We start from the raw sequence: 22,905 nt of genomic DNA on the forward strand, positions 1-22,905 counted from the left end.
CCTTTTAAAATGTCACCAGAATTGACCTTCTCACAGTCATTCTCCCCAAAGAAATTGTAGGTCCCTCCACGACCTGTAAAATTCTGTGATATGTACTGTTGTCAGTACAGCGCCTTCAGAAAGTATTCACACCCCTTGACTTTTTCCACATGTTGTTGTTGTTACAGCCTGAATTGAAAATGGATTCAATTGAGATTGTTTTGTCACTTGCCTACACAGAATAACCCCATAATGTCAAAGTGAAATTATGTTTTTAGATTTTCTTTTTACAAATGAATTAAAAATTAAAAGCTGAAATGTCTTCAGTCAATACGTATTCAACCCCTTTTATTATGGCAAACCTAAATAAGTTCAAGAGTAAACATTTGCTTAAAAAATCACATAATAAGTTGCAAGGACTCCCTCTGTGTACAATAATAGTGTTTAACATGATTGTTGAATGACTACCTCATCTCTGTACACCACACTGTAAGGTCCCTCAGTCGAGCAGTGAATTTCAAACACAAATTCAACCACAAAGACCAGGGAGGTTTTCTAAAGCCTTGCAAAAAAGGGCACCTATTGGTAGATGGGTATATAAAAAAAGACATTCAATATTTTTTCGAGCATGGTGAAGTTATTAATTACGCTTTGGATGGTGTATATTAATACACCCAGTCACTACAACGATATAGGCGTCCTTCCTAACTCAGTTTCCGGAGAGGAAGGCAACTGCTCAGGGATTTCACCATGAGGCCAATTGTCACGTTCGTCGTTTGGATGAAGAGAGGAGGACCAAGGTGCAGCGTGATAGTAATACATTCTTCTATTTATTTACCGAAACGAAGAACACTTGACAAACTATACAAAAAAAACGACCGTGAAGCTATATACGAAAAGTGCAGACACAGGCAACTTACACATAGACAATAACCCACGAAATCCCTAAAGAATATGGCTGCCTAAATATGGTTCCCAATCAGAGACAATGATAAACAACTGCCTCTAATTGAGAACCAATCTAGGCAACCATAGACATACAAACACCTAGACTAGAAAACACCCCATAAACATACAAAACCCCTAGACAAGACGAAACGCATAAATCCTCCATGTCACACCCTGACCTAATCAAAATAATAAAGAAAACAAAGATAACTAAGGCCAGGGCGTAACACCAATGGTGACTTTAAAACAGTTACAAAGTTTAATGGCTGTGGTAGGAGAAAACTGAGGATGGATCAACAACATTGTAGTTACTCCACAATACTAAACTAGTTGACAGAGTGTAAAGAAGGAAGCCTGTACAAAATATTCCAAAACATTCATTCTGTTTGTAAATAAATGTGACAAAGAAATTAACTTTTTGTCCTGAATACAAAGTGTTATGTTTGGGGCAAATCCAGTAGACACATTACTGAGTACCACTCTCCATTTTTTCAAGCAAAATTACGGCTGCATCATGTTATGGGTATGCTTGTAAACGTTATGGACTGGGGAGTTTTTGAGGATAAAAAGAAACGGAATGGAGCTAAGCACAGGCAAAATCCTAGAGGAAAACCTGGTTCTGTCTGCTTTCCAGCAGACACTGGGAGATTAATTCACCGTTCAGCAGGACAATAACCTAAAACACAAGGCCAAATCTACACTGGAGCTGCTTACCAAAAGACACTGAATGTTCAAAGTGGCCGAATTAAAGTTTTGACTTAAATCTACTTGAAAATGTATGGTAAGACCTGAAAATAATTGTCTAGCAATGATCAACAACCAATTTAACAAAGCTTGAAGAATTTTGAAAAGAATAATGGGGAAATGTTGCACAATCCTGGTGTGGAAAACTCTTAGAGACTTACCCAGAAACACTCCCAGCTTTAATTGCTGCCAAAGGTGCTTCTACAAAAGTATGGACTCAGGGGTATGAATCCTCAATAAATGAGCAAACATTAAAAAAAACTTTTTTTTATGGGGTATGTGTAGATGGGTCATTTTATTCAGGCTGTAACACAACACAATGTGGAATAAGTCCAAGGGTGTGAATACTTTCTGAAGGCTCTCTATATAGTGTTTAGGCTAGTGTATTATGTCACATCGGGGCTATCTAGGCAAACGGCTTTGTGAGTGTTCACTCTTGAGAGTTTTCCTCACGTCTGCCTCGGAGAGCGAAATCACATGGTCGTCCAGAGCAACGAGAGTCTTCCAGGTTAGTTCAGTGTTGTCCGCCTCGAAGCATAACATGTATTATGCTTGTCTGGGAGCGCAGCCTCGATGGACATCACACGGCTGGATTTTCCTCTGCAGTCCGTAACAGCCGGTAATCCTTGCCACATGCGCCACACGTCTTCGTTGTCATACTGTGATTCCAGTTTGAGTCTATATTTTATTTGATCTTTTGGTGTCCCTAATGGATTTTCGGAGCTCGCGCCTGCTTGCCTCGTACACATCAAGGTCACCGGTGATGAATGCTGCAGTACGGGCCGTCAGCGCGGATCTCACTGTTAATCCAGGGTTTTTAATTGGGGTATGTCCGGATTGTTATTGTAAATTCAACATCATCAACACATTTCCTGATGAAACCTGTGACTGATGATGTCTAATCCATTGATGCTAAAGGATGAGTCCTGGGTGGATGAGTCTTTGAACATATTCCAATCAATACCATCAAAGCAATCCTGCAGCATTGAGTCCACCTCCTCCAGTCAGCGCCTCACTATTCTCTCTGATGCTTGGTCCTTTTGAGTAGCTGTTTGTAGGCGTGGAGTAGGAACAGAGATGTGTGATCTGATTGGCCGAAGTGGGGGTGGAGGATTGTTGCGGATGTTTATGTAAACATGGTCTAGTACACGTAGCTCTCGTGTGGGACAGGAGACATGCTTATGATATTTTGGAAGGACTCGTTTTAGGTTTGCCTAGATTAAATATCCTGCGATGATAAAGACTGCTTCTGGGTGAGAGGATTCTTGCTGGCTAATGGTCTCATACAGTCCGCTGAGTACCACCGTGGTGTTGGCTTGTGGCGGTATGTAAACATTGGTGTTGATAACAGACGTGAATTCCCGCGGCAGATAGTAGGGCCGGCATTTTAACATCCGAAACTCCAGTTTGCGTGAGCAGGAGCTTGGGATGACTTCTACATCATTACACCAAGAAGAGAAAGCTCCTCCCCCTTACTCTTGCCATAGGCCGCTGTTCGATCCATGAGAAAAATGGAGAACCCATCTTTCGGTGTAGTTTCCGTCAGCCATGTTAACTTGAAGACAAAAACACAGCATTCCTTGATGTCTCGTTGTGATATTAGCCGCACTCTGAGTTCGTCTACTTTATTATCCCGTGATCGGACATTAGCCAGAATAATACCAGGAAGAGAAGGATGTTTTGCCTGACATTTCAGCCTCGCTCAGAAGCCTGCTTTTCTTTCTCTTCTTAGCTGGCGCTTGCTTCGGTCGTCTCGATCGCGTGATCACATAACAGTTAAACCCTTTGTACAGGGCACTTGCTTTGGTCGCCTCGATCGCGTGATCACATAACAGTTAAACCCTTTGTACAGGGCACTTGCTTTGGTCGCCTCGATCGTGTGATCACATAACAGTTAAACCCTTTGTACAGGGCACTTGCTTCGGTCGCCTCGATCGCGTGATCACATAGCAGTTAAGCCCTTTGTACAGGGCACTTGCTTCGGTCGCCTCGATCGTGTGATCCAGATGGCCAGAAGAGTTTGGTGGTTGTAGGAAATTTGAACAAAAGCGTCTTAACGTAGAAATACACATGAAATAGCCAAGTGGAGCGGGAGCCGGCATCATACGTTTAAATATGGAGGAATCCAATTGGTTGTCTTTCATTCAGATATAAAAGGTGCATGTGCAAATATACAGCACATTTGGACCCAGAAGATGGTACATGAAAGCACGATGCAACAGTGTCTAACTATTGTGTGGTTGTAAACGTACCCTCAGGTTGCGTATTGGTTTCAAGTGGATGGTGAGGGCGTTTTCTGGGTACCTCTCCACTGACCGGCTTCTACTGCAGTGGGACCGAATCCTGGGTTATGATTCACTGGAGATAGCTGCAGGTATGGCAGCCCTCATAGAGATATGTAGGCACATATTAATAACACAATACACTTTGTGACAGTGCATTCTAGTGTTAAAAGTTAGTTCACTAGTTGCTACATAATTATTTAGATGTGTGTTATATAAAGGGCTGCATTGATGCTTAAGTGTAGTGAGGGCAATGCCCCTCTCTCCTCTCTCCCTCTTTGGCCTCAGCTGAGGTGAGTGTGCCTTTCACTGATGAGGAGAGGGGGTGAGAGGGGGTAGGAGGGGGTGAGAGGGGGTGGGTGACTCTCTGGTTCCAGCTCGGTCCGCTTACCACCCACCTACTGGGACGCAAGCAGCCCCCCCCCCCCCCCCCCTCCCTCTCCTTCTCTCACACACGCGTGCGCACAGACACACACACACTGGCCTCCACTCTGGCCCGGGGTGACTCAAATAGCCCCAGACTCCCAACCAGCACCAGTAACCCAGTCTTCTGCATGCACATGCCCTAAAAACGCTGAGTGGTCATTTCAAACCTCCCGCCCCTCAACACCCTGCTGCCCGCCCTATCCCCCAATAGCCCTGAAATGCTCACGGGTCTGTACACAGGTTGTGTGTGTGTGTGTCTATGAGTGTGCATATGAGAGAGCGAGAGAGAGAGAGAGAGAGAGAGAGAGAGAGAGAGAGAGAGAGAGAGAGAGAGAGAGAGGTGACATTTTATTTTTTACAGACGACACGAAAACAGACAAAGAACACATGTATTGAGCATTACTAAGATCCCAATCTGTACGAACCATGAACCCACTTAAGACAGACCTTACACTGTTTCCACATTAGACTGACAGCCATAGTAAACCTTAAACCAGGTGAACCTCCCACTGTCCTTTCTTGCCTCCCCCCTCCAGAATGTGACACACAGGCATCAGGTTGACCTAATGCTAAGATGCTGGCCCACAGTATTTCCTTGCTCATTTACCACCTGATCCACTGGAGAAGGTATCATAACATGGCTTCTTATTTTTAGAGTCAGAGCCGAGGGCCTGAAATATTAGACCCTTTCTGTAAATCCCAAAAGGCCAGGGCGGGGGAACGGCACATTCCCTGCATGAAGCATGCCAAAAGGCAATCTGCAGCACAATAGTGTTTTTAAAAATTTGCCCCTAAAAAGAGTTTCTGGAGAGACTTTATTACATGGAACTTTTTCACTGGTTGGTTTGTGTGAGTCTGCTGTTGGTGTCTGTGTTTTGACAAAATGGCCGCTGACTGACTTGTGTTCTCTTTGACGACCACCCTCACCACAGGCCGTCCTCGCCGACCTTTCAACTATGAAGGTCATGCCCCTCATCCAGATCTTTCTGTTCTACACTGTCATCTGAAGACCTGTGTGTGTGTATGTGTGTCTGTGTGTGTGTGTGTGGGGGGGGGGGGGGGGGATGTTTCCATGCCAACGCCAGCGATCATCCGTCAGTCAGAGATGCCAACCACACCTTGTATGAAAAGGCAAAAGAAAGACCTCTGAAACCGTGTATATTCATCCTGCCATATTACTTTGACTGTGTCAAAGTTGCATGTCCTTGCATTTCTGCATGCTACAGAAATAGTTATTGACATGAATCATATTATTAGATATATTATACAGTATGTAAGTCTAGCCCTCAGATAAGCTAAGCTAACCTAACCTCCTTAAGCTATGCCCTCTAAGTAAGATGATACATACAGTATGCCAAATTCTTGGAAGCAGCTTGAGGAGTCCAATGAAAGATGGATTGCATGGACCAGTATTGTATTGGGTTGTAATTGGCATTGTGAGAGAGGACAGTGGTAGCTATCTACAGTGTGACCAGCGATAAGTGTTAATGAAACACTGATAAGTGTTTAAATGGGGTCTTAAAAGTCCTATTTTAGTGAAGCGCACCCTACAATAATAATCCTGTGTTAGGAACAGATCGGAAGCTGCCGTGTGCTGGTTAACTCAAACGGATTATATCAGTTCATTATCTAGGTCTTAATTAATCATCTTAATAATTAATAGGTCTTAATTCATCATTCTTAAACTAATATTATGTTTGTTTTTAATGTGCAAGATATTATAATAAGACATGACTTGTGTTTATAAGTATTACAATACTGTGAGTTTTTGTCTCAGTATTGTTTTATACATAAAACAATTATGTTGTAAAAAATGTTTTATGGGTTTCTTGAATTATTGCATTCACATTCTATATTTAAGCAATAAGGCACGAGGGGGTGTGGTATATTGGCCAATATACCACAGCTAAGGGCTGTTCTTAAGCACGACGCAAAGCGGAGTGCCTGGACACAGCCCTTAGCCGTGGTATATTGGCATTATACCACAAACCCCCGAGGTGCCTTACTGCTATTATAAACTGGTTACCAACTTAATTAGAGCAGTAAAAATACATGTTTTGTCATCCCTGTGGTATACGGTCTGATATACCATGGCTTTCAGCCAATCAGCATTCAGGGCTCGAAACACCCAGTTTATAATTGTATTTGTCTCATCATACTATTTGATCCCATAACCTATTTTATTCAGTTTTGTACCCATTGTCAAATGTATCTGCCCAGATTACGTACGTTTCTTTCTATGTCAATGATATCAATGTCGCTGAGTTAAGGGGATATAAATCAATCATAGCATGTTTTTTTTTTTTTTTTTTTTTAAATTAAAATACAATGAGAATAACTGTATATCTACTAGTTTGTATCTTCAATTTGACTTCTCCTCTGTAGAATAGCTTAAAACCTTGACAAACTCATTATTTCATCGCCCCCTCCCCCCAAGATGTAACATATGGCTCCAGGATCTCTGTTTGGCAGCCTCCTTCCATTCTGCCACAGCAGTAGCATACTCCATCGTCCAACATAATTAAATGTCAGTCTTCTTATTGGATAGGGTAAATATTTGGACGTGGTGTACTGTACTTTGGCCGCTCACCAGAGCATTGAGCCTGAGGAGTCAGTAGGCAGAATCAGTAATTGACAGGTAGCAGCACTGAGCGACTACACATGATCCGCCCCCAGTACACCCGAGCATCTGCGCTGCCATCCATTCTGTACGCTCCTATCCAATTATGTTGCTCTTCTTTTTACTGCCCTCCTTCTCTCCCTCATTCCTTCTTCCTTCTTCCCCTCTCTCATGCTGGTCGCTGCGGTCTGGTCATGCCTGCTACCTGTCTAACCCAGACTCCCACGGCCTTTCCTGCTTATCGCCGCCCTCCCCGGGGGCCACTGGCTTCCCTTTTGGTTTCCCTTCGTCCCACCACTGGACAAGACACCACCTTTGGCTCCTTGCAACAGCACCCCTTTGGTTGAAACGATGCACTGCAGGAGCGATGTGCCATGATGACTGTTATTCTATCCGTCATCACTCTGGCTCTTGCCGTTGTTGAAAGATTACATGTAGATGGCTCTATCAGGTTGCCTGTCTCACTCACTGTGGTACTCTCAACATAAAATGTGCAAGTATGGTCCAGTTGATAGTAATAATACAGATATGGGAATAGTGGGCCAAATATATTCATTTCAATGTCAAACAAGCAGAGGGGCGGACTGGGACTAGAAATCGGCCCTGGAATTTCTATCACGTCGGTCCATTTTTTTCCTTGAGGCCCCCATAATTAGCTAGATTATTTTGCCTGCCTAAACAAAACAAGTTAGACTGGCCCACTGGGCTAACGATAAATCTGCCCATCTGGCATTTGCCCAAAATGCCAGATGGCCAGTAAGCCCCTGAAGAAGCATCTAAGAAAGCATATTGGCATACATTTTAATTTGTTTTAAGCTATAACATGAAAATGTAGCCTATAATTTGCCACTTTTCGAATTTACAGAAGCCTATATGCATATGAGTTTGAATTTACAGAAACCTATAACCTGCTATATGAGCAGCTAACCGATCGCTGCAGCTGCACATTGTCCATCTGTAAACAGCCCACCCAATTTACCTACCTCATCCCTTTACTGTTTTTATTTATTTACTTTTCTGCTCTTTTGCACAACAGTATCTCTACTTGCACATGATCATCTGATGATTTATCACTCCAGTGTTAATCTGCTAAATTGTAATTATTCGCTCCTATGGCCTATTTATATGCCTACCTCCTCATACCTTTTGCACACAATGTATATAGACTCATTTTTTCCCCCCTACTGTGTTATTGACTTGCTAATTGTTTACTCCATGTCTGTTCACACTGCTATGCTTTATCTTGGCCAGGTCGCAGTTGTAAATGAGAACTTGTTCTCAACTAGCCTACCTGGTTAAATAAAGGTAAAATAAAATAAATAAAATATGCATATGAGTCATTACTATTAGTCTAATGAAATGTATAGCCTAAATGGGGATATATTAGCCTACTGTAGCCTGGCTAACAATTTTCTTCAGACCATGAATGCAAACTTCCCACAGAGCACACACTGGTGTAATCAACGTTGTGTCCATGTCATTTCAACGTGGAATAGACATTGAATTGACGTCTGTGCCCAATGGGTTTATGGGCTACTGCATTAAAATCGGTCTCCTAATATGATTTTTAAAATGTTTTAATTAAATCCGCTGTCATCTGACAGGTAATACTATGATTTTATTTTGTTGCCAATAGGCTACGTTACATCTTGTGGGTTTTAGCTCCAAACCCAGTTGTTACTGACCTGATTGTTATCAACTTATCAACCAACTATCTATACGCATCGTGTATGCTAGATTTTGGTTGGAGTGAAAATGTACAGGATGACTCGCCGAAAACTGGGTTAGAGAGCTCGGGGCTACAGAAATGCTGGCCAATGCATGTTTGATCTATACATGTACGAAACGCTTTCTCCCTCCCGCGTGTTAAAAAGTGGCAAAGGGTGTCTCGATTAACCAATCACACTCTGCCATGTTGGACAGTCTGACCAATGACAGCGCTCAGCAAGGAGGAAACCGTGGATGATTCGATAAGTGTCGCACGATGGGAAGCAAAACAAAAAGGGAAGTGGCGGATGAACCTCGTTAAGGTGGCGAGAAAACACCCACGAAGTTGCTGAAAATTCCTCTGCTTTGAAGGCAGTTGAACATAGGGAAAAGCCCCGGGGGAAAGTGAGTCTTTGGCGTGGGCTTCTGCAGTGTTCAGAACACGACACTATGTACCCGCCAAACCCACACGGCAAATTGTTACTATGTAGCCTAGCATAAGCATCCCCACGTAAAAAAAATCCTCCACACATCAGGGAGAGAATAGGCAAGTTCGTTTTGAATCGGCCGGTGCCCCGGGTGAACCGTGTTTACGTATTTTGGACGATTCCATTCGTCCTAAAGAGAGAGATACCATTCCGGGGCAGCGGGCAATGCAAAACGAACTCGCTCAATCCATTTGCTGTGGCTGATGTCAAGTGACCGACTTCCGCCCCATGTCTTCAGTTCTGCATCAGCCGGCAAGCAGTTGAGAAACGACGCCAGGGGAGGTAGACGGACAGATGTTGTCAAACGAAGGAATGGAAACCTGACATTAACTTTGAATAGGAAAAGAGAGTAAACATCGTCGTGGGCAGCTGTCGTATGTGGACGCGGTGGTGAAACTGGAGGGAATAGGGCGACAGAGAGAAGCTGATGAATACGTTTCATTTGAGGAGGCGGACCCCTGACTGCGTCTTCGATATGCTGAAAGCAGGCCCGGTGTGTTCATACTGTATGTGGAAGTACAGATAGGCTACTATTTTGTCTTTATTCAATCATGAGGATCGGATACATTGTACTTTAAACCGCGTTGGACACACCGCGTATTATTTCCTGGCCACGAGCCAATTTATTTGGTCGTGTGTTTTTTCAGATAGAAGATACCATACTTCTACCCATTTGCACTTTTTTCTTTGGAAGTTGACTTTAAAGTAGAGTATGCTACCGGTCTGTCTCAGAGCTAGCTTTAAATCGTTCTATAAGATCTGAGTAACGGATGAGGGGAATCGCTTGAGGTCTAGCCTACTTCATGCCACGCACCTGAGCAGGCCTATCATTTTTGGATGGAGTTTTGAAGTATTATGGCCTAATTTTTGACGTTGCGAACACTTGAATTAGATACCTTTTGTAGATAGGCCTAGCCTATTCATTGTCATTCTCTATAGCCTATAGATGCAAATAGTGGAGCATTTCTAAACACCAACAGCTCCTAGTCTATTTCGCTGTTATCTATTCATATGTGGTATTTATCTAAACACAGCGGGTTTTTTAAAGGTGATGCATTTTATCTAACTGTCGTCTGACGTTTCATTCTTGTGGCTCGACATATTCGAATATTTATATCCCAAACGCAATTCTCCGGGTAGTCTTTACACCCGGTGGAATCCTTGGAGAAAGCGTTCCATTTCGGAATAGCCATTATTTTTGTATTAATTCTCTCTTCACACGGAAAATAATTAGTGGCTTCCCCCACAATGAGTTACTTCTACCAAGCAGTGCTTCTATTGCTACGTGGACTCGTCATCTCTGCGGTACTGGGATTGGAAAGCAGTTACTCAACCGATCTGTCGACCCGTGCTTCTAATGCCGCAATTGTAGCCACTACAGGTAAGTGTGCCAATCCAAGATACACTGTTACCGATTATTCACGCATGTTTATCGCTTCGCATTCTCACATAATTCCACCCTGGTGCACAGTCCTTCTGAGAGACTGATGGTAAGCGGGAGTTGTGTCTACGTAGGCAAGTCACCTTTCCCCCCCTAGTTAGCAGGTTGTAACGGGCTAATGTGATGCTTCCAGTGGTGGGGTGCATGAAGAAGTCGGTATACTCTAATTTTGCCAAACCATTTCTAAAAGGCCGCCCGGCAAGGAAAGGCTTGGAACGGAAGGGTTCTACCTGGAACAAAACGGTTCTTCAAAGTATTCTCATATTGGGACAGCCAAATAACCCTTTAGGTTCTAGATATCACCTTTTTTCTAAGAGTGCAACCGAAGCTGTACTGTATAGGCTAATAGTATAGGCCTACTATTGAAATAGATAAATGCGGCTGTCCGCTCATTCACAGGATTTCCCATTGTTTTCAGGTTTTTGCTCTGTCACACTGTTTTAATAGAAAGAACATCCAACTTTGTTGTTCTAAGTCCACAACAATGCTTAAACCACCTCAGACATCTCTAAAGGCATTTTCACACTGCGTTGTTCTTAGTCCCAGGCTATCTTGGGCTCCCGAGTGGCGCAGCGGTCTAAGGCAATGCATGTCAGTGCTGGAGGCCTCACTACAGACACCCTGGTTCGAATCCAGGCTGTATCACAAACGGCCGTGATTGGGAGTCCCATAGGGCGGCGCACAATTGGTCCTGCTTCGTCTGGGTTTGGCCGATGTAGACGTCATTGTAAATAAGAATTTGTTCTTAACTGACATGAAAGTAAAACATGTTTTTTTGCCCTGGGTTAGACAAGCCTTGGGCCAGTTTAGCCTGTGTTCACACAAACATTTATTTACCCTGGACTAAACTTTAACCCTGGGCTAAGGATTCACACGTATATTCCAAAGCCCTGGGCTAACTGACAAGCACAACATGCACCCAACATTCTATCTCTGTCTCGCACCAATGTTATAAGCAATAAGACAGTTATTAACACATTTTTCCCCCTCTTGCTTCTGGATTAGCATTTGATTTCCAACATTGATGGTTTGTATAAATGTTACTGTCTAACCTCGGAAACAATGTTTCACTTTTGAAATTGGATCTCGCCCCTGTACAGAGAACGCGGTGCACAAACGAGGCATCAATTTTTCGGATTCAGGCAAAATCATGCAATAAGTATTATCTTGGATATATCCAATTAAATGTCAATATAAAAGCTATGGAAACAGAGGAAAATGTAGCTTTTTCTGTCCTTTGAGCTGCAGAGTTTGGGGGAGGTTCTACTGATGTTCAGTTTGAGAGGGAGAGTGCGAAGATGAGGAGGACCAGAGGGAAGCTTGCTGCTGCTTGAATTGATTTGAATAAATACAATATGTTTCGTTGCCCATAATGAGGCTATTTATGAGAGTTATTGACCTCACAATAAGCCATTTTCAAGTAATTTTCACATCTTCCATCACTATGATGCGGCAGCTGCGGAGATGGACAGTTCATGGGTGCTGAAAGTAGGCTAATTCGAGAAGATTTAAACATTTTAATTTGACTTTATGCTACTAACAACAGGAGGGCTTTGTGTTGGAGCCCATTTCTTCCTATTTAAGAAGAGGTAGGACTACCTGTTTGATATAGAACATTATAGTCGACTATCCATGGACTTTGTCAGCCAATTCATTCAATCACCGTGCACCTCTTCAATAGCTCCGTGTCAGTGAAGAGCTTAGTGTGTTAAGTTAAAACCAGGGCTTGAATTGAGCGGTGTATGTGAGGGTATTGTGGGTTTTGTTCAAGAAAATGTCTAAAAGCATAGGCCTACCCTTTGTTAGCTTAAAATAAAACGAAAAATATTGGACCTGATTTATATAAAGCGATCTATAACGACGCTTTGGTTCACAATGCTTTGAACTAGAAACAAGCTGTAAAATGTCGGTGTGGGGCGGCAGGTAGCCTAGTGGTTAGAGTGGAGGGGCGGCAGGTAGCCTAGTGGTTAGTGGAGGGGCGGCAGGTAGCCTAGTGGTTAGAGTGGAGGGGCGGCAGGTAGCCTAGTGGTTAGAGTGGAGGGGCGGCAGGTAGCCTAGTGGTTAGAGTGGAGGGGCGGCAGGTAGCCTAGTGGTTAGAGTGGAGGGGCGGCAGGTAGCCTAGTGGTTAGAGTGGAGGGGCGGCAGGTAGCCTAGTGGTTAGAGTGGAGGGGCGGCAGGTAGCCTAGTGGTTAGAGCGTTGGGCCAGTAACTTAAAGGTTGCTGGATCAAATCCCCTAGCTGACATGGCAGTTAACCCACTGTTCCCCGGTAGGCCATCATTGTAAATAAGAACTTGTTCTTAACTGACGTCCCTAGTTAAATAAAAGTTAAATGTAAAAAGAAAAGTGTGAATCCAGTCCAATTTGTCTCTGCCATTTGGACCTTCAATAGCCCAGGAGACATACAAAAAAAAAAACTGTTTGGGAAGTAATTTGTGATTCTGTCACTATCAATTGACGTTTGACATTTCAATAGGCTATTAAACAACATACTAACTCTAAATGTGACCTGTTTAAAGAAGCTAGGTGTATGTTGCAAGTCACTACTTTACAGGAGAGGCATTATACACTGCTCAAAAAAATAAAGGGAACACTTAAACAACACAATGTAACTCCAAGTCAATCACACTTCTGTGAAATCAAACTGTCCACTTAGGAAGCAACACTGATTGACAATAAATTTTACATGCTGTTGTGCAAATGGAATAGACAAAAGGTGGAAATTATAGGCAATTAGCAAGACACCCCCAAAAAAGGAGTGATTCTGCAGGTGGTGATCACAGACCACTTCTCAGTTCCTATGCTTCCTGGCTGATGTTTTGGTCACTTTTGAATGCTGGCGGTGCTCTCACTCTAGTGGTAGCATGAGACGGAGTCTACAATTTGTAAGTCGCTCTGGATAAGAGCATCTGCTAAATGACTTAAATGTAAATGTACAACCCACACAAGTGGCTACTTCATACTACAGCATTTTATGCATGTGGCTAGCTATGACAATCCGTTTGTACTGTAGCTATGGGTTGGGATTATGGTTTATTGTTTAGCTAGCTAGCTATCTACATGTCTAAACAAAAGTCTCCACTTCGCCAGATGATTACATGACCCATCAAGTTAGCCAGATGTGTCTGGGGGGGGATTACAACCATCTATTGTATTTCATGAACATGTGAACATGTCTAGACAATAGTGACCCATCCACGTAGCTAGATGTGGCTGGGGGGCGGTTAGCTATAGCATGTATTTCACATGACCCATCCACTTAGCTAGATGTGGCTGGGGGGCGGTTAGCTATAGCATGTATTTCACATGACCCATCCACTTAGCTAGATGTGGTTGGGGGGCGGTTAGCTATAGCATGTATTTCACATGACCCATCCACGTAGCTAGATGTGGCTGGGGGGCGGTTAGCTATAGCATGTATTTCACATGACCCATCCACTTAGCTAGATGTGGCTGGGGGGCGGTTAGCTATAGCATGTATTTCACATGACCCATCCACTTAGCTAGATGTGGCTGGAGGGCGGTTAGCTATAGCATGTATTTCACATGACCCATCCACTTAGCTAGATGTGGCTGGAGGGCGGTTAGCTATAGCATGTATTTCACATGACCCATCCACTTAGCTAGATGTGGCTGGTGGGCGGTTAGCTATAGCATGTATTTCACATGACCCATCCACTTAGCTAGATGTGGCTGGGGGGCGGTTAGCTATAGCATGTATTTCACATGACCCATCCACTTAGCTAGATGTGGCTGGGGGGCGGTTAGCTATAGCATGTATTTCACATGACCCATCCACTTAGCTAGATGTGGCTGGGGGGCGGTTAGCTATAGCATGTATTTCACATGACCCATCCACTTAGCTAGATGTGGCTGGGGGGCGGTTAGCTATAGCATGTATTTCACATGACCCATCCACTTAGCTAGATGTGGCTGGGGGGCGGTTAGCTATAGCATGTATTTCACATGACCCATCCACTTAGCTAGATGTGGCTGGGGGGCGGTTAGCTATAGCATGTATTTCACATGACCCATCCACTTAGCTAGATGTGGCTGGGGGGCGGTTAGCTATAGCATGTATTTCACATGACCCATCCACTTAGCTAGATGTGGCTGGGGGGCGGTTAGCTATAGCATGTATTTCACATGACCCATCCACTTAGCTAGATGTGGCTGGGGGGCGGTTAGCTATAGCATGTATTTCACATGACCCATCCACTTAGCTAGATGTGGCTGGGGGGCGGTTAGCTATAGCATGTATTTCACATGACCCATCCACTTAGCTAGATGTGGCTGGGGGGCGGTTAGCTATAGCATGTATTTCACATGACCCATCAATTTAGACAAGTTTGTCGGGGTAAGCATCATCTAACAATTATAAAATATGTTTATCTGGACACTTTTTTTTTTATATTGCTATTATGCAAATGTGCAAGTAACCATTTCACTATACCGTTTACAGCTTCTGTATCCTGTGCATGTGAAAAAATCTTATTTTATTTGATAGTGTGTGTTTACCAGAGACGGTAATGTAAAGAACAACATGACCTGCACCAACGTCAGATTAGGACAAAGGCCAAGGACTAGATAGAGTGTGTGTTTACCTGGAGTTTTTCCTTATTGTAGGCTACTACTTTTAACACTTTTAGTCTTAATCTTTGGTTGTTTACTACACTACCTCGCTCACTCTGTTTAGCACATGGCCTCAGGGGAATTCTTAAAGAGATGGGTGGGGCTAAGGCTTTAGAGGGTGTGAATGATGTCGAATAGGTGTAGACAAAGAAAGGCTCTGAGGTGTAACAAAATATTCAAGGGCCATTTTCTCAAAGTGGTGTTACAAGTTTATCTACTTTCAAAGCAGAATTACTTTCCCATTGTTCCTCATTTGCAGTGTATGATATACTATTTTGTAGCTCTAAGTTTCTACTCTTATCCAATGTAAAAAAAAAATCAAAAATAAGGTGGTCGGCCCCAAATCAGTCAGGATCAAGCCAGGTAGCCTGAAAAGGAACAAAAATGAATTGTTCATGGCTTTATTCTGTCATTTTAAGAAATAAATTGTGACGCATTTGTGACATGCTACAGGCTGACAGGAGCACTCAGGATTTCAACAACTCATCAACAACAGCACTTCAACATGTCTATATATCAAGCATTTAGGATGTAAAAAATGCCTTATTAGGCTATACATTAATTCTACAGTGGATTTGAATTCACTTTTAGAAACAAGACTTTGGGCAGTCTTTGGTTTGAGGATCATGTGGTGAGCTATGCATGCCTAGTTTGTTAATTTAGGCTAGCAGCTGCTCTTATATTCCCCATAACCTAATCACAGTCAACACATCTATTTTGTAACAACAATATCATGGAATAAAATAGAATAATTTAGAAAATGATAGTTTCCCAAATTAAAAAGGTTACTGCATATAGACCTACCTGATGATATGCGGCTGCTGTGTTAAACAACTAATGTCTTTTTCTCTAATTCATTGTTGATCAGATACTTCAGTTGTAACTGGTTCTGTTGAGCTCCATTATTACAGTTGATAGACGACTTCATCACAGTTCCAAACTTAGACTATCGTCTGTTTTTTGTTTTTTTAACAACAGCCTGTATAGGAATCAGAAGGTACCTGGTGCTGCAGCATGTGCTTATTCGTTGTCATGCTCTGTTGTGGTATTGAGAAATATTCTGCTTATCTCCAGTCATGTAAAACGACGTAGAATTGAATGAAATGCGCCTATAAATGTTTTTTTCTTCTTTTCTCAGACTGCAAATAAGATGATGGATTCATGCAGTGCTTTTATTCTAATGGATATCTTTTCATCCACAACCTGCCATATAATGCTTACAAAATAAAAAACAGTTTCTGAAACTGCATCTCTAAGGCTCTGGTCTGTCCTAGGAGTGATGGTAAACGGTAGGCATGTTCTCTGCTATCAACTAATAATGAAAACAAAGGGTTCTTTCTAGTGTTCAGGTAGAGTCGTGTAAAATATATATTTTACTGAAGGGAAGGCCATTCATTTTCATTTCACAGAGGTCTGATTTTTCTCCAGGTATCCCTCATTATAAATAACATTTATAACACTTGGCTAAGTGAGAAGATTTTAGCCAGCCTGCATAGTCACCATTTTTGTGAGGCATAGCGACCAATGTTTCTGCGTGGATGAAAGTATTTAGTTTTTTATCCTCAGGTGGAAGGATGAAATGGTATGTCACGCTACTTATCAAAATAAGGTGCATAATGTCTTGCAGCATATGGAAATGAAGTGACAGGGCAGATTTTGTGATTGGACAGCGAGCATTCTAGGTGTTGTTCTTGACCCTGTTTCTCACTGGCAATGTGTTTCTGGGGCTAACCCTCAAAAGTCGGTGCTAACCCTGCTCCGGAAAAGGGCTAGCTAGCCCTGGGCTAAGGTTGGTGCTAGCCCGCTTTAGAATGTGCGAGTGTAGCCCCGGGCTAAAATCCCACCTTAACCCCGGGCTAAAATCCCCCCTTAACCCCGGGCTAAGGTGCAGTGTGAACGCATTAAGACATTTAGATTTTTGAGTGTAGTTACCCTTTAATTCAAGTGTTCAGGCACCTAGCACTGTTTGGTAAGCAGTGTTTCTATAGCACACATGGAGATGGAGTTTGCAAAAAAATAAATGGCCACCGGATAGAAGCAAATGATCATGATGTCATTCTGCCAGGTCAGCATAGGCTACTTTGTAGCTAGTTAACATTTCATTGAGACGTTTTTTGGTAAAGGCTTTCCATTTACCACAAGACAGTTAGGTTGATCATTACCATCTCTATATTTTCCCTGTTCCTAATTTGTTTGAAACCTGGACGTTTTACTTGACATTGAGGCTTGTCTTACCTTGCTTCAAAGCAGCGGAGACAAACACACCATTAGAAATGATGAGGGAAATGTTGTATGAACACTTCCTCATACACGCTCTCCAGTATTGGTTTTCTTATCAGCTTTCTTTCATTGTCTAGCAGCCAAAGGCATTATCCTAGTCATATTAGCTCGCCATGACAGTTGCTGGAACTTTAGAACTGTCAACATCTCTAATGGGTATTGCCATCTCTGTCCATCAAATCGCTCGTGTGTGCGTTTTTAGAACTGTGTTTTTCCCCCCGTAATTTGCATTTAGGAACATTTGCGCATAGTCAAACTGCCGTGTGCACATTGCTGCCCTTAAAATGTGAAGAAATAATGGTTTGTCAACATTTTTTAAGCTAAATATTCTGATCTGCTCCATCAGCCTTACTCCATTTATATGGTGTATACCTCCACTACACTATGTTGAGACGCATCAGTGGGGATTAAGAAGTGAATATACACGTTGTCTACCGGGGAAAAGGTTGGGTGCTGTTGGGTGTAGTGCAGAGACTTTTCATCCACCGTTAAAGTGGCACTCAGGTCTCCTTCCTTTTATCACCTCATATAACACCTGGTTTACTTAACCTAGTTTACTTCTCTATTGGTCGATGACATCACAACTTCCCATCAGGCCAACTCCTTGCCCATGACATGCAGGACTTTGGAGTTATGAGTAACTGCATACGTGGAGTGTGTCTGAAAGTGGGCGTTGTGAAATAAATGGGAGGATCAACACAAGTGGGTGTATGGAAACCTAACAGGTAATTGGGCAGATTGGTATGCATTGTCTATTGTTTTTGATGGTAGGTCTACATTATGATCAAATAGCCACAGTAACCTACTTGGCCACTGTTTAAAACTAACTTAAAGCGGCTACAGCCTCAGTGTTCACAGTAAAACTGTAACTTAAAGCAGGTTCAGCCTCAGTGTTCACAGTAAAACTGTAACTTAAAGCGGCTACAGCCTCAGTGTTAACAGTAAAACTGTAACTTAAAGCGGGTACAGCCTCAGTGTTCACAGTAAAACTGTAACTTAAAGCGGGTACAGCCTCAGTGTTCACAGTAAAACTGTAACTTAAAGCGGGTACAGCCTCAGTGTTCACAGTAAAACTGTAACTTAAAGCGGCTACAGCCTCAGTGTTCACAGTAAAACTGTAACTTAAAGCGGCTACAGCCTCAGTGTTCACAGTAAAACTGTAACTTAAAGCGGCTACAGCCTCAGTGTTCACAGTAAAACTGTAACTTAAAGCGGCTACAGCCTCAGTGTTCACAGTAAAACTGTAACTTAAAGCGGCTACAGCCTCAGTGTTCACAGTAAAACTGTAACTTAAAGCAGGTACAGCCTCAGTGTTCACAGTAAAACTGTAACTTAAAGCAGCTACAGCCTCAGTGTTCACAGTAAACGTGCGCTGGAAGTTGCACAGAATTTTCACAACGTTGAAGTTTGTGCTCAGCAGACCTGAAATTTGCTCAGTACCGGGAAAAAATAGAGGGAACATGGCTGGTAACCCAGTATCAGGTCTGGATTGGGTTTTACAGTGGTGATGATGACGGGGGTTTGCTTTACGCCCTCGCAGGACAGGAGCCTGTAGGATCAGTGAGGGACACGCAGCCAGCTTAACAAAAGGCCATGCTACTGGGATGGGCATGGGCACCCTGTCACTTTCACACACGTCTTTATGTAAGTGGGAAGGCAGATTAGGTAGTAACTACTTATAGATGAAACGTGCTCACTGAGTATCTCTTATAGATGAAACGTGCTCACTGGGTTTCTCTTATAGATGAAACGTGCTCACTGGGTTTCTCTTATAGATGAAACGTGCTCACTGGGTATCTCGTATAGATGAAACGCGCTCACTGGGTATCTCGTATAGATGAAACGCGCTCACTGGGTATCTCTTATAGATGAAACGTGCTCACTGGGTATCTCTTATAGATGAAACGTGCTCACTGGGTATCTCGTATAGATGAAACGCGCTCACTGGGTATCTCTTATAGATGAAACGTGCTCACTGGGTATCTCTTATAGATGAAACGTGCTCACTGGGTATCTCTTATAGATGAAACGTGCTCACTGGGTATCTCTTATAGATGAAACGTGCTCACTGGGTATCTCTTATAGATGAAACGTGCTCACTGGGTATCTCTTATAGATGAAACGTGCTCACTGAGTATCTCTTATAGATGAAACGTGCTCACTGAGTATCTCTTATAGATGAAACGTGCTCACTGGGTATCTCTTATAGATGAAACGTGCTCACTGGGTATCTCTTATAGATGAAACGTGCTCACTGGGTATCTCTTATAGATGAAACGTGCTCACTGGGTATCTCTTATAGATGAAACGTGCTCACTGGGTATCTCTTATAGATGAAACGTGCTCACTGGGTATCTCTTAAAGATGAAAAGTGCTCACTGAGTATCTCTTATAGATGAAACGCGCTCACTGGGTATCTCTTTTGGCACATGATTTTGAATCGTGATAGAAGTGGTCTGTGGAAGTCTCTAACGTTCATTAAGTATACCCTGAACAGCATCATAAGTGAAATGGAGCCGTATTTGGAGCCATGTCAAAATAAAGACAAGTCCTACAAGCGTCAAGTGCTCTTCTCCACTGAATGGTATGAAGGTTGTCAGGTCCTATTGAAAGTACACTGGCTTGCCACACAGCTTTCAAAAAATCAAAGTAAAAATTTGGTTGAAAGTGTTCAGTCCCCTGTGAAATATTGTGGGTTGTTCTAAGCAGAATGGTTGTAGACCTGCGACACAGACAGACCCAGTGTGGTTGAATATGAGTTCGACAGTAGGCATTAGAAGCCTGCTTCTCCTGTCATCCTTATCCAAAGCAAATAGACAAGGCCTCCATAAACAAGGCTCACTTTATGTGACTTGCATAACTCATATTTACATATAGTGACTTGTGTACTCAGCTGGGTATTAGCTGAAGTACAGGAGGTTACCTGCCCAGATAAACTCTCTTCTTCTAGTTTTTCCTTATTGGCTGTTAGTTGACAATGATCTGTGATGAAATAAGAAATGAAAGACACTCATTTCTGCAGAACTGCCACTTCCCACAGTTTAAATATTTATGGAGAATAATTATTCAAATGTAAAACTAGGCCATGAAATTTGTAAAAAAAAAGAAAAAAGGTTTAGCTGACACTTGAAAGATAAGCCTATAAACCCAATCTTAAAGTTTTCAAAACATTTCTCCTCTGTAATATCTGTTTAAGCTATTTGTGAAATAAATCATTTACATCTGTTTTAAAATGACAAAACGATGGCCTTAAAATAAAGTGATATCTTTAATTAAGGTGAAAGCATGCTTGCCTTTTCCACATCAACTGTGGAAAGGGATTTCTTACAGCATAGGAGTCAGGAGGGCTGTCCGCTTTTCAGGAGGGCTGTCCCCTTTTCAGGAGGGCTGTCCGCTTTTCAGGAGGGCTGTCCCCTTTTCAGGAGGGCTGTCCCCTTTTCAGGAGGGCTGTCCCCTTTTCAGGAGGGCTGTCCGCTTTTCAGGAGGGCTGTCCCCTTTTCAGGAGGGCTGTCCGCTTTTCAGGAGGGCTGTCCGCTTTTCAGGAGGGCTGTCCCCTTTTCAGGAGGGCTGTCCCCTTTTCAGGAGGGCTGTCCCCTTTTCAGGAGGGCTGTCCCCTTTTCAGGAGGGCTGTCCCCTTTTCAGGAGGGCTGTCCGCTTTTCAGGAGGGCTGTCCGCTTTTCAGGAGGGCTGTCCCCTTTTCAGGAGGGCTGTCCCCTTTTCAGGAGGGCTGTCCCCTTTTCAGGAGGGCTGTCCGCTTTTCAGGAGGGCTGTCCGCTTTTCAGGAGGGCTGTCCCCTTTTCAGGAGGGCTGTCCCCTTTTCAGGAGGGCTGTCCCCTTTTCAGGAGGGCTGTCCCCTTTTCAGGAGGGCTGTCCCCTTTTCAGGAGGGCTGTCCCCTTTTCAGGAGGGCTGTCCCCTTTTCAGGAGGGCTGTCCGCTTTTCAGGAGGGCTGTCCGCTTTTCAGGAGGGCTGTCCCCTTTTCAGGAGGGCTGTCCGCTTTTCAGGAGGGCTGTCCGCTTTTCAGGAGGGCTGTCCGCTTTTCAGGAGGGCTGTCCCCTTTTCAGGAGGGCTGTCCCCTTTTCAGGAGGGCTGTCCCCTTTTCAGGAGGGCTGTCCGCTTTTCAGGAGGGCTGTCCCCTTTTCAGGAGGGCTGTCCCCTTTTCAGGAGGGCTGTCCGCTTTTCAGGAGGGCTGTCCGCTTTTCAGGAGGGCTGTCCGCTTTTCAGGAGGGCTGTCCGCTTTTCAGGAGGGCTGTCCCCTTTTCAGGAGGGCTGTCCCCTTTTCAGGAGGGCTGTCCGCTTTTCAGGAGGGCTGTCCCCTTTTCAGGAGGGCTGTCCCCTTTTCAGGAGGGCTGTCCGCTTTTCAGGAGGGCTGTCCCCTTTTCAGGAGGGCTGTCCGCTTTTCAGGAGGGCTGTCCGCTTTTCAGGAGGGCTGTCCCCTTTTCAGGAGGGCTGTCCCCTTTTCAGGAGGGCTGTCCCCTTTTCAGGAGGGCTGTCCCCTTTTCAGGAGGGCTGTCCCCTTTTCAGGAGGGCTGTCCGCTTTTCAGGAGGGCTGTCCGCTTTTCAGGAGGGCTGTCCGCTTTTCCTCCCAGTGGGCCTTGGACACTTTGATTAGGGAGGACAGACTTATGGTAATGGCTGAAGTGCAATCATATCAAAAACATCAAACACATGGTTTGATACTATTCCATTCGCTCTGTTCCAGCCATTACTATTAGCCGTCCTCCCCTCAGCGGCCTCCTGTGATGCTGATGGTGGCGTGTGTGTGTGTCAAATTAAATGTATTAGTCCTGGTCAGTCCCTGGATGGGAGACCAGATGCTGCTGGAAGTGGTGTTGGAGGGCCAGTAGGAGGCACTCTTTCCTCTGGTCTAAAAAATATCCCAATGCCCCAGGGCAGTGATTGGGGACACTGCCCTGTGTAGGGTGCCGTCTTTCGGATGGGACGTTAAACGGGTGTCCTGACTCTCTGAGGTCATTAAAGATCCCATGGCACTTATCGTAAGAGTAGGGGTGTTAACCCCGGTGTCCTGGCTAAATTCCCAATCTGGCCCTCAAACCATCATGGCCACCTAATCATCCCCAGCTTACAATTGGCTCATTCATCCCCCACCTCTCCCCTGTAACTATTCCCCAGGTCGTTGCTGCAAATGAGAACGTGTTCTCAGTCAACTTACCTGGTAAAATAACGGTAAAATAAATAAATAAAATAAAGTCGCGTACACATTTAGCAGATGTTATCGCTCGTGTAGCGAAATGCTTGTGTTCCTTCCTGTCGCCAACACTACAAAACAATACATGAAAATCCTAACACTACAAAACAATACACGAAAATCTCAACACTACAAAACAATACACGCAAATC

The 22,905-nt window shown here is 43.7% G+C and overlaps 1 protein-coding gene and 1 long non-coding RNA gene across 3 annotated transcripts in view; both read left to right on the top strand.

The window, feature by feature from the left end:
- Positions 1-1,817: 1,817 nt before the first annotated feature.
- LOC129865899 (uncharacterized) lies at positions 1,818-8,297 on the top strand. The gene is made up of 3 exons (XR_008761421.1): positions 1,818-3,828; positions 3,930-4,045; positions 7,218-8,297. It is a non-coding gene; the product is annotated as an uncharacterized LOC129865899 (long non-coding RNA).
- A 1,068-nt stretch (positions 8,298-9,365) lies between these two features.
- Positions 9,366-22,905, top strand: part of stim2b (stromal interaction molecule 2b) — a 108,307-nt gene continuing 94,767 nt past the window's right edge. For both annotated transcript variants that reach the window (XM_055938980.1, XM_055938981.1), the window contains exon 1: positions 9,366-10,575. In XM_055938980.1, the coding sequence (XP_055794955.1) occupies positions 10,443-10,575 (133 nt within the window). In that variant the 5' untranslated portion in view covers positions 9,366-10,442. The remainder of the gene's footprint in view (positions 10,576-22,905) is intronic.

This window comes from Salvelinus fontinalis, chromosome 11 (genome assembly GCF_029448725.1).
Source record: "Salvelinus fontinalis isolate EN_2023a chromosome 11, ASM2944872v1, whole genome shotgun sequence".
NCBI lineage: Eukaryota > Metazoa > Chordata > Actinopteri > Salmoniformes > Salmonidae > Salvelinus > Salvelinus fontinalis.